We start from the raw sequence: 16,692 nt of genomic DNA, 5'->3' as shown, positions 1-16,692 counted from the left end.
GATACACGTTCCTTAAAGAACTGCAAGTTCCACCACAGTCCTCCCTTTGCCACAGAGCCCTGAACTATGCATTCCTGTGTCCAACCTGCTGATGGAACAGATATCCCATGGGGTGAGAAGAGGTTAGGACTCCAGGCAGGAGGGGGATGGGCAGCAGGCAGAAACTTCTGACCTTAGCTTGGGGTCCAAGGTCCTCTGTCCGCCCTGCCCTATCCACATCCCCTGGACTTTCCTTCAGCCCACAGTGTTCCCTCTGACGGGGCCTCCTGCCCAGAATGTACAAAAGTCAAGCTGTCACCTCCCCTACAAGGCTTGTCATGACCAGTGTGGCTGGTGAGAGGCAGAGAGGACAGGAGCATGCGTGTGCACAGGACGGCCCAGGAGGGGTGTCCTCTGTCACTGCTCTTCCCTCCTAGTGTGCAGATCTCGCCTCCTGACGGCCACTCTCACCCTCTTTGTCACTTCCTTCGTGGGACAAAGGAGTTCTTGATGATCCTGTATTATCAACTGTCAGTAACCTTCGTGTATTACGGTACCTTCAGCCTTCACTTCTGTGTTTATTAATACAGTGAGCTTAATAAAAAAAATCTGCCCTGTGGCTATCTGTTAAGATAGCCAAAGAAAAACAGAGGGAGTAATTATTGTGCCTTTTCAAGACAGTCCTTTATTTTCTTCTGTTCTTTGATCAGCATCTCTCTGCCCCAGTGTTTTACTTTGATCCCATACCAAAGCTTGGCCACCCTGAGATAACGAGAGCCAAGACGCCCTGGTAACGTGAGCACACGTGCGGGCGCCGAGCGTGCCCCTCAGCTCAGCTTCCTTCCTGTGGCACCCGCAGCCCAGGCACAGGGCCTTTCTGCAGGGTTTGTGCAGAGAGCCTCAGGCGCCTCACACGGAAGCCCTCGTGCACAGTATTGTGTCACTTCCTGTGAATGAAAATCTCAGTTGGCAAATGAAACATTTACTCACTCACACGGACAAAACTTCAGGGTTTTTTTTTTTGGTTTTGGTTTTTCTCCGGTACTGGGAACCGAACTCACGACCTTACGCTTGCCAGGCAGGCGCTTTTTGCCGCTGAGCTAAATCCCCAGCCCCAAAACTTTAGGTTTGTGTAGCCCATAGTCAAATCCAGACACAAAGATGAACAGAAAACAAATAAAACTCCCCACTGTGCAGCTAGGGCCCCTTGGAGGCTTGCCCAAGGAAGCTGTACAAATGGAAAGCTATAAAGCACGGTCTTCCTCCATGGAGCACATCTTCTCAAAGAGCTGAAAGCAAAGTGAGTGTTGAGATATTTTGCTGACAGATGGAGAAACTGAGGCGAGGGGAAGCCAGGTCGTCTGCAAAGAGATGCAGAGTCAGAAGCCAGGAAGGGACAGCTTGTTCAGTGCTCTGCCACTGAAGGCAATTTTGATTCCTATCCTAAAGAATGTAAAAGGAAGAGGGAGGATTGACGGAGTTCACGCTCAGGCCAGAGTCAGGGAGTCCAGGGGCAGAGTCAGCATTTCAAAGCCAGTGCTGCGCACTTGACCTCTAAGGTTTGCCGGAGGCCACGGGCAGAGTCCCCTGCAGTGACCTGCGCAGACCAACTGGAAGCGAGGCTAGAATGTGACCGTGTCTGAAAGTGGAAAGTCCAGTGTGACAGGAAGCCCCAGGGAGGCACTTGGGGAGAAGGACTCGCTGTTTTGTTTTATCTTTAGAACAGACCTGTCTCATGATAGTGCCCAGAGTAAAATTCATTTTGCTGAAATTCTTCAAGTAAACAAGATTTTTAAAGTTCTTATAGCAGAGAATGCTTTTTTTAAAAATACTAATACACTCCACTTAATAGAGCTGATGTTTATAAAGCAACTAGCCCAAACCTTGCTGAGTGGACACACTGCAGTTGCCGCAGAGAGACCCTGCCGGGGCTCCCGGCCTCAGGCTGGCCCGTGCGGGAGACGGTGCGGAGAGCTGGGCTTGAGAGCGAGTCTCTTTCTACTTGTCGCTGTCAGCCAAGTGCAGTGTTGAATATCCCACTTTTCTGGCAAAGCTGTTGCTGGTATGTTTCTGCTTGGCCCGGGGCGTAGAATTGCTTACATATGCTCCCCACGCTGGGGAGAGGAAGGCATGAAAAGAGAAAGAAGAGGAGCAGGGAGCAGGAGCGGGGCGCAGACGAGAAAGGAGATGTGACATGCGTGGCTCAAGTTGCCACATCTGCTGTGTCCAAACCTTGGGCCGAGCACTGGAAAAATAGGCTTGACCCAAGAGGCCAATTAAACTTTCCATTGGCAGCGATTGAATAGGAGGCTTTTTAAAGGGAAATACTTCCATTTGAGTAGTTTTGGTTTTTAATGAAATGACGCGTTTACTGACATTAGCTGCACAGAGCCATGGGAGAGTGATTCATTAAACTCCGTGGTGCCATTTTGGACAGAGACTGAGTGCCAGGTTCAAGCCCTGGAGGCCTTCTGGGGGCGTGGTTACCACCAGGAGTGCCTGTCATCTCAGGAGCTTCAGGCCTTCTGCCTGCCTTTCCTCCTTTTCCTGGCAGGGGCAGGGAGCAGAGGGCTTCCCGCACACTCAGAGCCTGTAGCTTCTGAAATATTATGAAACTAAAGACTATTAAACATGCGGCGGAGCCCGTGCTCCACAGAATGCCAGTCCTGACGTGTGATTACACTTTTCTCCCTGACCTTTCCGGGCTGCCTGGGATGAAGAAGCTGCCATCTCTCGTGCCAGGGCTTCCCAGCCAACCCCTCAGGAGCAGATGTGCTACCAAATCAACGTTGTTTAGAAAGTCAGTGCGACGCCGAGACCGCGCGTTACATGACACCCTGGGAGAGTGCTGATGAGAACAGTCAACTGCCTCCCGCCACAGAGAGTTTGCAGCCAGTTCAGACCCGTTTTGCTGCCAAGTGACTTTCAGAAACTTACTGGTTCTCAGAGCTTGTTGGACATCGGAATGGTGGAGAAGGGAACGTTGGCCGCATCCCTTGCCCTGGCTGGCAAGAGCTTGGGGGACAGGGCTGCGTTTTATTCCCTGGAGCCTGCCTGAGTTTTAAGTTCTCAGCATGTGGAGGAAGGTGTAAGCCAGGGGTGTCGAACCTGTGGCACACATCCTGCAGCAGGTTGTTTGTATCGGTGAAAGCTCTAAAAGGTTCACCATGACTGGTATAAGCTAACTGCAGTGCTGCTGTCCCCCTCTAAACACAAACACCCCAACTGAAGGAGACCTGTGAAGGTACACGCAGCCCGAGGCAGCTTCCTTGCAAGCTGTGTCAAACCTCTCTGTCCAAAATGATGGACTGCCCTAGCTTGTGGCAAGGCTACTTTGCAGCAGTTATATCAAAAGGCTACTGCATTCCAGTGGAAATAGGTGCAGGTTTTATCACCTCAAAAAATTATAATGGAGGCCCGATGTGGTAGTGCATAGCTGTGATCCCAGCATTCGGGAGGCTGAGACAGGAGGATCGCCATGAGTTCAAGGCCAGCCTGGGCTACAAAGTGAGTTCAAAGCCAGCATAGCGAGACCCTGTCTCCAAAAAGAAAGACAGAAATTATAATGGCAGAAAATAAAAAATTATCCTAAAAAGGTTTGAGCAAGCAAGTGCCTGATAAGGCCATGGCGGACAGCCAGGAGAAGCCAGGATACCCCCAGCTGAAACGTACAGCACAACGAAAGGGAACTGGCTACAGATCCGAAAGTCTGAGTGTCTCCTGCCTAGGTGGGCAAGATTCTGCTCTGGGCCAAGCACCTCAGCCCAGGCTGGCAGGCTTCTGGTTAACAGGTTGCCTTCTCTCCCTAAAATTAAAGGGAGCTACATGCATTGGTTGTGTTCTCCTGCTGGTGCCAGTCCTGAAATGGGGAAAGTCTAAGTGTCTGTATGGCTTGAAATCAGAGTCTTGGTTTTGTGAATTAACTGGGTCAAAAGCTGGAGAAGATTCCAGATTATAGGAGTAGCCAAAACATACAACATCTTGGCAGGGAGGGGACAGAATGTGATATAGCAGGAAAAAAAAGAAAAACTGGAGAATAGTGCCTGGCTTTTTTATAGGAAAGGGATCAGGGTGTGGTATTTCGTGTACTGTTAAGAAGGCCAATGCACAGAGCTGTGTTCCAGAACAGCAGTGCTCTCCGAGGTGCCCTCTTACGCTAGGCACCCTGATGTTTCACCCAAGGAAGCTGCAGGGTTGTCAGGACCACAGCAGTGATAGATGGCCTGGCTGGCATCGCCTGCGACCAGAGGCCCTGGAGACGCCACCGCCTTACAGCGCGAGGTGGGACGGTGCTCAGCCATGCCAGTGTGACAGCAGCTCTGAGAGCGGGGCAGCAAGCGTTTGCCCAGGCATGAGGAAAACTGACGTGTGAAGCTCATAAGTGGACCTTCCGGGGACGATAGCACACTTTCATCCCATGGAGTTTGATGGGTTGTTTGGGGCTTTTTGTTCTGTTTTTTTTCTAGTTTATTCCTCTGTTTTTTTCTGCTCACCTGGAGTATCATTTACACACAATAAAATTCAGTTTTAATTTTAAGAACGCACTGCAGTGAGCTTCCGCAAACCCACCACACATATGCAGGAGAGCAAGGGCGGCAGACCGCTGTCCATAGGCCAGATCTGCGTCCCTGCCTGGTTCTGCTTTATACTTTTTCCAGGGTTGTGAAAAAGGAGGCACATGTCACATGCAGCCCAGGATGCAGAGATACCTGCTGCTGCCCTTTACAGGAAGCACGTCTGGCCTCCCCGGCCCAGTTTCCTCTGACCCTTGCTCCCACCTTGCAAACCAGCCTTTGCTAGAATTTTATATAACTGAACTCATGTAATTCGTTGTCTCTGTCTGGCTTCTCTCTCTCAGAACACTTTCTACATGTGAGTTCTGCGTTCCTGGGTTGGTCTGCAGGGCTATGGCTTCCCATGAAAGGCAGCCTTGGACGCCTGGATATGACAAAAGCCTCCCCTGTTCTCACCACGCACAAGCCCAAGTGGAAGAAAGGGGAGCTCCAGAGGGGCGGCCAAGGCCCAGCCCGCGCTCACTGCCCTTGTCTTTGCAGGTATGAACAACCGAGAGGTGCTGGAGCAGGTGGAGCGCGGCTACCGGATGCCCTGCCCACAGGACTGCCCCATCTCCCTGCACGAGCTCATGATCCACTGCTGGAAAAAGGACCCCGAAGAGCGCCCCACTTTTGAGTACTTGCAGAGCTTTCTGGAAGACTACTTTACCGCCACGGAGCCCCAGTACCAGCCTGGGGAAAACCTGTGAGAGCCAGGTCTACAGAGGCCTTGTCCCAGAGGCTCCCCGCCCCTCCCCATTAGCTTTCAATTCTGTAGCCAGCTGCCCAGCAGCGAGAACCGTCCAGGATCAGATTGCATGTGACTCTGAAGCTGATGAACTTCCACGGCCCTCATTAATGACACTGTCCCCAAATCCAACCTCCTCTGTGAAGCATACGAGACAGAACCTTGTTATTTCTCAGACTTTGGAAAATGCATTGTATCGATGTTATGTCAAAGGCCAAACCTCTGTTCAGTGTAAATAGTTACTCCAGTGCCAACGATCCTAGTGCTTTCCTTTTTTAAAAATGCAAATCCTATGTGATTTTAACTCTGTCTTCACCTGATTCAACTAAAAAAAGTATTATTTTCCAAAAGTGGCCTCTTTGTCTAAAACAATAAAATTTTTTTTCATGTTTTAACAAAAACCAATCAGGACAGGTGTTTGTTTTTTTTTCTTTTTTATAAATATGAATATACATAATATATGTCCCTGTAGATATACCTTGTGGGTGCTATGTGGAGCCGTGGTCAGCTGGGCCTTGCAGCCTCAGGACCCAGAGGGAGGATTTTATCTGCATCGAAGCACTGGTGTTATCCTGAAATCCAGCAGCCTCATTTTTTGGTTTTTGCAAGGCATGATCGCTTTTTTTTTCTTTTTGTTCATTTAAATTGCACTTTTGGGTTCTCGACTACACTAGGTGGCTGTTACTTTGACTCTTACCAGGAACGCGTGGGCTGAGTTCACAAGTTCTGTTACCAGTATTTGCTCCAACTTGCTTCGATTTGGTTTTGAAACTTAGAAGTGAGCGTATTTAAGCGGGCATCCAATCCTACCAAGAGAACTGGAAGATGGACACTGCACAAACGTCTTGTCTAAGAATATGAACGCTGAAATGTTTCAAATGTTTTTTATTTAATAAATCTTGTAACCACATTTAAATGGTCTAAAACCCATAGCATTGTAGTCATGGCAACCTACTAAACTTTCTCATGCAACTAAAATTTATGGGGAAGGTGAGGGTGGGGGGTTGTACATGTCCCATTGTAAAATAAGTGTTTTAAATGTCCTGTACTGCTAATGGATGACTTTATATGTTCAAGAGTTCAGTGGAATAACTATGCACTACTTTACATTTCATGGGGATGCACAAAAAAAAATACTACATTTTTAGTTGCTGTTTGTACCAACCTTGAATTACATGTTTAACAACAACAAATCAGAAATGCTATTTCTGTTGGGTTTTTAATACCAAGTAGCAACCCTGAAGTCTTAACTCCTTTTTTGTTACGATTTGTGAGTTTACATTTTTAAATTGTTTAACTTTCTTAATTTAGTAATTAAAAAGAGAGCATTTTACATTTGAATTTTTTTTGTTCATTTGTTTAAATTACAAAAGGTACTCTAGCAGCTCTGTGACATATCTGTCCCACCCCAGATGGTAAGGAGTTACCTGGTGGATTTAGCATTGTGTGGTGATTTCCAAAGGACAGAAACATTCAAAACCTCTGCAGATGCCTCCCTATCAAAAGGTTGGGCACTTTCTAACTCATTCTGAGGATTCTTGAAGCAAGAATAGGCAGACCTTAGCATTTTCATTTATCACACATTTTTTCTGACTGGAATTGCTGTGTCCCACTTGTAGGAGAAGGAGGAATTCTTGTCATGGAATCAGTAACGTATTTCCAAGTGTCTCTCTGCTTCTCTAAGGAAGCTGCAGCGCCTGCTGAGACCCAGGTGTGGCTGAAAGGGCTGCAGGTGGAGCCCAGCTATCAGGCCGGGCTCTTCCGTCATTCAGCCCTGGGACTTGGAGCAGCTGCCTGCCTCAGGGCAAGCAGCTCACCTCGGCCTGTCTGGAGGTGAGGGGGGTTGGCTGAGATTCCCTCTTATGTTTCTACAGCTCTGCTCTCCTCTGATGTCATGGAGACACGTGAAGAAGACAGTGTTGTCATTGTTGCTGTTCAAATAACCTTTATATTTAGAAAGGGTTTCCAATATCTAGAGAGATTAAAAAAGATGAAGGTTTTTCTGATTAAACAAAACATGATATTGTTTTGTATTAATACTATTGCTAAATTGATTAAAAAACTCACGATTTTATTGTATATAATTTTTATCACATTGGGCAATTCACTAACACATTCTTGATGTTTTTTTAAAGATAATTTTATTTTTCATCTTTTTGTCCCACTAGGATGGATAATTTGCAAATATTCTCTAGAGCATTTTTGTTTGTGTTTTGGCTCATTCCAAAAAAATGAGAAAGAACCATGTTTTAAACAGACATTTTGTAAGGAAAGAAACAGTGTCTTCAAGCCAAAGTATAGCCTTTAGTCATCAGTTGAGCTCATTATGGATTCCCTTATATAAAGCAAAACTAAGGACTTGGGTGAGCTCGAGGCCATGCTGATGCAGTGTGCGGGAGCTGTTCTGAAATGCTGACAACGGGGGTGCAAAGTGAGATTAAAAAGAAAGCACAAATGCAAAGAAATCAGAGAAGTTTAGGTGTTTTTTCTTCCATGAAGTGAATATGCTTTCAAGAGACAGCCCTGAAATCACCTCCAGGAAGCCCCACCACCTCCCAGGAATCCTGTGTCTCTTGCCAGTTGTAGAAGTTTAGAACAAGGAGACCACATTCCCTGACCAAAGTTCCCTTGTTATGAAGAATGTTAGCAGCTTGGTGTCGGTAATGGTGAAACACTTTTTTGCCTTTAGTAACCTGGTAATGAGTAAGTCTTTGCTCCGTTCCCTCAGGAGAGCTGCCTTGGGGCATTGGTGCTGGATGGGGAGCCTCCCTGACAAACTCTTTCTTTTTATTTCTTTAAAACTCAAATGACGAACCTGCTGAAGAAGACAGGCCACGAAGCTCGGACATCATAACCACCGCAGGAGTTCCCATTCAGCCCGTTCTCTCGCCTTGTGCTGTCCCCAGAGGCTGTTTCAGTCACAGCGTGCAAATGGCGAGGAGGACCTGAGAGCCCCTGTTGGATGCGGGTGCCCAGTGTTAGCGCATCCCGGTGTAAACTAGGCAAGTGACACATTTGGCACTGCCGTGTGTCGAGAACCAGGTGTTTTCAGGAGAAAAGCTAAGGGCCTGAAGCCTCCCTCAGACACAGCCATGCTACTGAAGGTTTCCTGACAGCACCAGAGAGTGTGCATCTACCCTGAGGGAGCAGGAGGCTCCTGTGCCTAGATTTTGGCAGCGGAGGATTTTTCTAGTAGCACTGGAGCTGTGAAATTTTATCTGCTGGTCCCCAGGGGGCCTTAACAATTTCTGCCATATTAATTGTAATGGTTCTTTCATGAATCTTGAAAGAAGATAAGGTTTTCAACAGCATGCAGAGGAGAACTATACTAAAGCACACTGCAGAGGGGATGACATCTATCTATTTGTCATGACTCGGGACAAGAGAACCTCGCTGGATAGGGCAGGCGTCCTAACAAATTTATCTGAGTAACGTGGTGTTCCTGAAAGGTGTTTTAATGGATTCAGATGTCTTTTTATTGGCTTTCTTACCACTGTGTATTGTAATGTTGAAATTCAGTTAGGCAGTCAAGAGCATCTGGTAAGAGGAAGATAGGGAGGAAGACTGATTTCCTTTGATTTTAGAGGAAAAAAAAACCTCAAACAAATTTTGATTCCCAAAACAATACAGTAGGATATATACTATTATTAAAGCATTACCAATTATATTGTTATTCTCAACAATTGATAAAAACTATAGAAGAGTGTGATGAAAGAATAGCACCTTTAATCTCTCTAAATTAACAAAGGAGGTTTTCCTAATAAACAATATCTCATTCTTTTGCAACATGCAAAATATTCAGAATCCCATGGGAGGGCTGGAGGTGTATCTCAGTGGTAAGGTGCTTGGCCAGCATGCATGAGGCCTTGAAAAAATTAATTCTGAGGCTGGAAATAAAAGCGAGTGACTTTTCTGTATGTCAGGAATCACCCGAGTACTGCAATCAATGGCAAACTACTGCTCCCCCAGGAGCCAGAACACCACGCTCCTGAATCCTTGCAACCCTTAAAATTGTGCATCTGGTACCATAGATATATTCAGTAACACTGCTCTCCTTGTGGTGTGTTTTCCCTGCCAGACTGTGTCTCCTTGAGAACAGAAACTGCCTGTCTTATTGCCTCCTCCTCATGCCTACACCAGTGATGAGTCTGTGGCAGATGTTGGACCGTGGATCTGTGTTACATGGGATAAATGGTTACCTTCAAATGACACATCTGCCCAAAGACTTGCTAAGCACATAGATTTACTGCCCGCTGCCCTCAGCGCTAGCCCTGCCCATTATGCATGTGTGGTCACCAATCTTCAAGATGGGACATAAAGGCCCCATGTATAGCCAGAAGTAAGCACCACTGATACTTTCCCCAGAACTTACCCAACACCAGTGTGGGTAAATCCTACCTCTTGGAAGCTGAGGGTAGCATGGAATAAATGATACCCAATGATACATAGTCTTAAAGGGACTTTGAGGTCTCATTTGGCTTGGTAATTTTATGGAAACTTGACATTCCACTCCGTAAGATATCCGTCTTTGTCTTCATGTAAAATCACTCACCCAGACCATCTGGCTGTACGTACGTACGATATACTCAGCCTGCGGCTTCGAATAGCCCTGATACACTTCTGCTTGACCAGGGGAGCTCCCATGGCCCATGTGAGAAGCTCAAGGTGAAGCTGTCCATAAAATGTTTCTGCTGAAGTGGAGGAGGTCACACTGGCCCCAACTAATTCTCTTATCTGATTTCCTTTTTTCACCCAGGAAAGAACAGCCCCACGATTGAAGATGGGACAGGGAAGGAGGGCATTTGATGATGGGCAGGGGGCGGAAATGACCCAGAGCCACCTGGAAGTGGAGGTCTGGGCCAGTCAGCCTGCTTCACCAATATGCGGCGAGTGGGAGCAAGAAGGATTAGACTCTGGACCAGGAGAAAGAGACAAAGGCCAGGATGAGAGGAACCTTCTGGAATAAAAATGGAGAGAACTGTGGACACGTGTAAGAGCTAACCATTCGTTCCTTATTACAGTTTGCATCTAAAAGTCCCCTGGGAACCTCATGTACTCATGACCTTGGTTTTTGGAAGGTTATTGGATTAGGGGGCAGGGCAGCCCATTTCCTGTTAGGAGGTAGGGCCCGTCAGAAGAGGCAGCTCACCGAGGTCAAGCCCTGGAAGGATGCAGCACCCTCCCCCAGGCTCCTGCCTTCACCCTCTGCCTTCTACCTACCACGCTGTGAGCAGCTCTCCTCTGCAGAGCCCTCTGCCATGCGGTCCTGCCTCAGAGCCGCCCGACTATGAAGCAGGAACCAGAATAACCCTCTCCTCCCTTGAGTTGTGGGCGTCAGGAATTGTGTCTCAGCAACAGGACAGCGACCAAGACATTCCTTCCCCAGACTTCTGCTGTACACTTAGTATGGGCTGGACCTTATACTTAGCACCAGAAATTTAAAAAGAGACAATTGACATTCACAGCCCAGTGAGGATGGAGACCCATGAATACAGCTGTAGTGTGCTCCTTGCAAGTAGAAGTTGGTAAAGGCACCACCTCCAGCCGCAGATGGGGAGTGCTGGGGAGGCTTCCTGGAAAGAATGTGCCCAAATTCAGTCTTCAAAGCACGTGTATTGCTTAACAATAGGGACCTAATACTTCTTGTCTTTGAATATGTTACCTTTTGATTCCCAGCCCCTAATCAGGGCCGCCTCAGCTTTAAAGATGAAAGAATGAAGAAAACCCAGAGTATGCAAGAAATCTCTCCTCCTCCTCCCCTTTTGCTCTCTCCCTCCCACCCCCAATAAAATCATTTGTTCTGGTCAGTAGACTAAATGGAGAGATAGTAGATAATACCATTCAACTAAAGAGACTATGGTGTTTTTTTGAGACAGAGTCTTGCTATGAAGTTCAGGCTGGCCTCGAACTCACTGTGTAACCCACACTGGCCTCAACCTCATGGCAATCCTTCTGCCTCAGCCTCTTGAGTGCTGGAATTACAGTCATGTGCTGCCATGCCCCACCAGAGACTACGATTTTTAAGCAGGTTGTTGTCTGTAGTGTCCCAGTTGAAGTATAGTGGGAAATATGTTTATGGAGTATGAGAATAAAGGAATTCCTGGGAAAAAGGCTGGGAATAACTTACTACCTCTCATAATAACAATTAGTAGGGATGTCTCTCCTGTTTATAAGCTCATTATACTTTTATTCCACTTACTAGGCAGGCTACTTTGTGTGAATTGTCACACAGTATGTTAACTCATGAAGAAGGTATATACTAGCAATTGCAAGGTATTCTGGTTGTTCTGGATATTTTTCCTTTGGTTAATTATCAAGTGTCTGCTATGTAATAATCAACGAGTAACTAATTGGAAGCAAGAGAGAATGAAATGCATATTGTTGAGATCGTGTTTTAATGAAAAGCATACAGGTAATTCTGTGGGGAAATATCACAAGAGATTTTATCTTTGGGGGTGGTGCTTACAAAAAGATTCATTTAAGCCACTCGTAAATGGGTCCAGTATATGAATCCTTTCGCTTCTTAGCCTACTCCTGAGGGGTGACCAGGGCAGAGAGCAGGAGGGGAGCCACACCCCAGAGATGGCTCAGGAACCCAAATCGCCCTAAATGGAGCCAGAAGGTCTGTCAATTCCCAGAGAGGGAGGAAATGGTGAGCAAATGACAGCAGTTGCCTAGAGAATTAGGGAGTGAATAACAATGCTTTCTGGTAAATTAACCATGTTACATTGTGCACAGGAAAGTGATGGGGGGAAAATCCTGTTAAAAACTGAATAATAATTTACCCACATCATTTACGTAAAAAGCATAATTTTCCTAGTTCAGTAGACTTTAGTTTGATTTAAAATATGAGCAGCTCCAGGACTGTTCACCAAGCATAATTTGTGAGATAATTAGGAAGGGGAAGAGGAATGACGGTAATCAGCACAATCCATCGTGAGCACCTCCCCTCCCCCTTCTTACCTGTGAATTTCAGAAAATATTTGTTTATACATCCCTGAAGGTTGCTAAGTAAAAGTGCGAAACATTAATCATTGTCACTGCTATCACTAAGCCATGACCTCACCACGTTTGAGGGGGGAGAGCAATGTTTCATTCTATCCAGTATTTTTCTGCTCTCGTTCAAATAAGTACTTGTATTTGAATAGTAGGGGAGAAATGGAAATGCAGCAAAGCTGTACTTAAAACAGCAAGTCAAGAACAAAAGCAACATACATGCAGCCAAAGGAGACCTTGGAAGATACACAGATAAAACGAAAGCTGTGCGTGGCTGGGATTCTGTTTCAAAATCAAATGCAGAATGGAGAACATTGTTCCAAATATAAAGGGTTTTGCAATCTATAATCCATCCATAATAAAAAGGCTGTTTGACAGTCAGAACCTGCACTGCTGCTGTGAATCACGAGACTCACTGGTGACCGGTGTAGGTTTTCCCAAGCAGAGTGGTCAGAGGTGGCGTGGAATTCGCAGGTACAGCAGGCATCCTGCACTTCGACGGGGCGTCCTTTTCTTCCTCCTCCTCCCATCCTCTGCGCCCCAGTCTCTCCCCAGAGGAGACGGTATTTGTTCATTAAAGTCAGCCCCTAGATTTCTACCCTTCAAGACTGTCTGCCTCTCAGACTCACCCTTTGTCAGACCCACCCTGTTGCCTCATAACCTTGCTGATCTTATAAGGTTGAACTTTGAACCCTGCAAGTCTCAACACTTACTTTGAACCCTGCAAGTCTCAACACTTAGGTGCCGTTCTGATGGTCCTCCTCATTCCCCATCTCTCCCCACGACGCCTACCACTGGCCAAGATTTGTCAGACCCTAGTTCCGTACCTATGCCTCCTGCTGCTCACTACAAATCACCTTCATGCATGTAGAAAAATCCACCCATCTCGAGACACTTGCTCCCATCTGCCAGAAAATTGCTGTAATAAATATGCAAAAGCATAGTGACTAGAATGTGAACATGCATGGTGCCCCCTAGAACTGTGCACTACACAACTGGCACAACTACATGTGACAACCCTGCAGTCTGAGCTCACTCAAGCCACCCCGGAGGCCTGCACTGAAAAATCACAGCCACGCCAGACAGTCTCATCTTTTCATACCAGTCTGCCATTTCAAACTCTGAATCTTTCAGCCATTATTGGAAATGACGGAGGGGTCGCTTCCAGAAAAGACAGAGCACCTGGATAGCAGCACTGATGGGGCTGGACGGCGTAGGCGTGGTGCCGCACATCGGCAATCCCAAGGCCCTGCCAGACTGAGTCAGGCGAGCTGAAATTGCAGCCCAGCCAGGGTGACCTTAGAGAAATACCTGCCTCAAAGTTTAAAAAATGAAAAGGTCTAGGGACGTAGCTCAGTGGGAATATTTTGAGTTTTCAACACTAGTGCACGCATAGACACACAAAAAGACTTTTCTCATCATATAGTTTGGGCTCTGCCAGCCAGCTAAGCAGGCCAACAGCTAAAACTACACTGAGCTGGCTTTCAGGAAGCATCCAAGCTAGAAAGCTGGGAAGTCTGATTGGGGTGTAGGGGAGAGGTGGCCTAGTTTGTCCTTGGGTCAACGGTGACCATCTCTGGCTCTGGCTGCCTCCTTGCTCGCTGACTGTCCCACCTGTTCGGCTCCCCGTTTCCCAGTCAACACCAACTGCACCCTGGTAATCCCTTGTTACATAACAAACACCCCAAAGCTTAGCGGCAGAAATAGTAGCAGTCATTTATTTTGCTAGCGAAGCTGTAATTTGGGGTGGGCTCCTCAGGGACAGCGTGTCTCTGGCACACGCTGTCAGCTGGGGCAGCTCGCCAGCGGCTGGAACGGCTTACACGGCTCCCCACACAGGACTGCTTTGCTGGCTCCCAGCTGGACCTTGCGGGGGAGACTCTTACTCCCCACTGGGCCTCCGCTCATACAGCAGAGCCAAGCTTAGATACCCCAGTGACTCATTGCAAAACAGACAAGCTGCCCCACCCACCAAGTCCTGCGCAAATTTCAAACTTCTGGACCGCATAAATGATTGCGGTTTTAAGCCACTAAAGTTTGGGATCATTTGTTTTGCAGTAATCACTCACCAGAATATGTGGGCTACACCAAATGTGCTGTAACTCTGTCCCCACATCTGTCTAGGATGCCTCCCTACACTGCAGCATCTAGGAAGCTAAAAACCACACCTCCCACATTCCCTTACTGCTGGGATCATGGCTGTGGATTAGGCTCCTCCAGTGAACATTTTTGCAGAAAGTTCGGAAGGCAAAAGCGAGGCAGCTGCCAGTTTCCTGCAGCCTGTGGCCGTCTCCTGTTGGGAAACGAGGTCAACAGCCGCTGAGGCCCGGCCTCCTGCTTCATGGGTGTTGGCTAAAAGTCAGCTGCTGAGGTGACAGCAGCAGGGTTCCACACTTCAGCAGGCAGGCAGTGCGCGCTGGCAGCAGAGGTGCACACCGTTCCTGCTTCCTGACCACTTGCTGCCTTTTCCTTTCTTTTCTTCTTTCCTGCTGCAGTGTTCTCCAGGCCAGCAGTGCGGACGGCAGCTTCCTGGGCCTCACCTTTTGATGTGAGGCAGCTCCCTTGGCAGATCGGTTCCAGCACACTCTGGAGGTCATGCAGGGCACTCTGTCCCGGCCCTCCTAACAGGTTCCTAATTTTGTTTTTTTGTTGTTGTTTTGTTTTTCTGTTTTTCTTCTGGTACCAGGAATCGAACTCACGACCTTGAGCTTGCCAGGAAGGCTCTTTTGCTGCTGAGCTAAATCCCCAGCCCCCAGGTTCCTAATTGATCATATGAAATCCCTCTGGAGGGAGGGCAAAGGGAGAGGAGGGGGAGGAAACAGACTGAAGATCTGTTAGGCACCTGTCCCAGCTCCCAAGATAAGTGTCATAAGTAGTACAAACATGTACTATACTAATAAAAATTTTAAAATACCTTTTAATTCCTTTTTGCTTAAGAACCCCTAGTGGCTTTTTTCATACACTGGCCCCTGTGGCTGATGCCCAGATGAACCCCAAAGTTCTGTCCCTTTTCAGCTGTTCTTTAGTGCTTGTTTGCTTCTCCACCTCCATTTAATCATTCTTTTAACAGATACATGTGCAATATCTCCTCCGAGTGCCAGGCAGTGTACTATACCTGGAGGAAAGTCTTTTTTTTTTCCCTTTTGAGACAGTCTCACTTAGTGGGCCGGGCTAGCCTCCAACTTGGGACTCTCCTGCCTCAGCCTCCACTTTAGCTGGGATTGCAGAGGTGTACCACAGTGTGTGACCTGGAGAAAAAAAATCTGTAACTGCCCAGACCTGGCCTTGCTCTCACAGGATGGATAAAGGCAGAACAAAGACCAGGCGCTAACAAAAGACGTCCCTGGGGCCCAGGAAGCTCCTGCTTATTTAAGTGAATAAAGATCTTCAGGACACAGCTGTATCCGTTCAGTTCTCTTGTCTATGGCCGGTTTTGCCCCACTCTGGCTACACTGAGTCACTGCAGGAGAGACCGACTGACCTCAGCGCTGACAGTGCTCACCACCTGACCCCTTCGAGGAAGCTAAGAGAATCAGTGTGTGCAGTGCCTAGCACCATGTCCTGTTTTAGACACACTGGACTCAGTCTAGAGTCCCGCATCTGCTCAGCTGTTTCATGGACTCTGCAGACACCTTGCACACAACACCAAGCTCTGCCAGCCCTCGGTGAGAATTCTCTCAGCCCATCCTCACAGTGGCCTCAAAGGCTCAGAGTTACGATCCCAGTGCTTCACACAAGGAAGCTGAGCTTTTGGGAGATGTGGGCCTAGGTGACTGCGTCAAGCGATGGTGAGCCCACTCACAAATATAAAAGACTCGGCAGAAGGAGCGGGAAGTAGGCAGAAGAGGACAGGCGCATGGAGTCCTGGCACATGAGGCAGCTGCTCCCACCCGTGGGGCTGACCCCAACAGCTTTCCTGCTGAATGGCTTGGGAAGTGAGGACTTCTTCAAGTCTGGCCAGAATTTAATTTCCAGTCACAATTCGGCCACTCACTAGCAGTGTGGCTTTGGACCAATGACTCCACCTCTCCAAGGCGCCAAGCTCCAGTGTCCTCACATATAAAATGGGCTCCAGTGAAAGCTACAAGAATCAGTGTGTGCAGTGCCCAGCACTGTGCCCGTGTGCCGCAGAAATCTGACGTGTGACGGTAACTTTCCCTTCGCCTTCAGTCTCCTGGTGGAGAGTCACATTCCAGAATTATGTCCCTGATGGTGTCATTGTCTCCCACCTATCCCCACTGCTGGGATGGGGCCTGCGTGGCCCCTGCCCCTCGTTTAAACTCCTCCACACTCTGCCTCCATCCAAGGTGGGCCCAGTCATGTTCTTACCACAGGACGCCCCTTCCCTGCCCTCTGACCAGCACAGCTGATACGTGAGGGGTATCGGTCAGACTGTGGGAACCAATCCGTTGGGCA

At 47.7% G+C, this 16,692-nt stretch overlaps 1 protein-coding gene across 1 annotated transcript in view; it reads left to right on the top strand.

Moving 5' to 3' along the window:
- Fyn (FYN proto-oncogene, Src family tyrosine kinase) overlaps window positions 1-5,685 on the top strand; it is a gene marked incomplete in the record, with an annotated part of 194,505 nt that extends 188,820 nt beyond the window's left edge. Inside the window, 1 exon segment of the mRNA XM_005377912.2 lies at window positions 5,034-5,685. Within this exon segment, the coding sequence (XP_005377969.1) occupies window positions 5,034-5,242 (209 nt within the window).
- Between the last annotated feature and the right edge of the window lie 11,007 nt (window positions 5,686-16,692).

The sequence above is a fragment of the Chinchilla lanigera genome, unplaced genomic scaffold (assembly GCF_000276665.1).
Source record: "Chinchilla lanigera isolate Chin_1 unplaced genomic scaffold, ChiLan1.0 scaffold00010, whole genome shotgun sequence".
Classification (NCBI taxonomy): Eukaryota; Metazoa; Chordata; class Mammalia; order Rodentia; family Chinchillidae; genus Chinchilla; species Chinchilla lanigera.
Note: the sequence above shows the minus strand (reverse complement) of the source record. Positions and strands in the feature narration are given on the sequence as shown.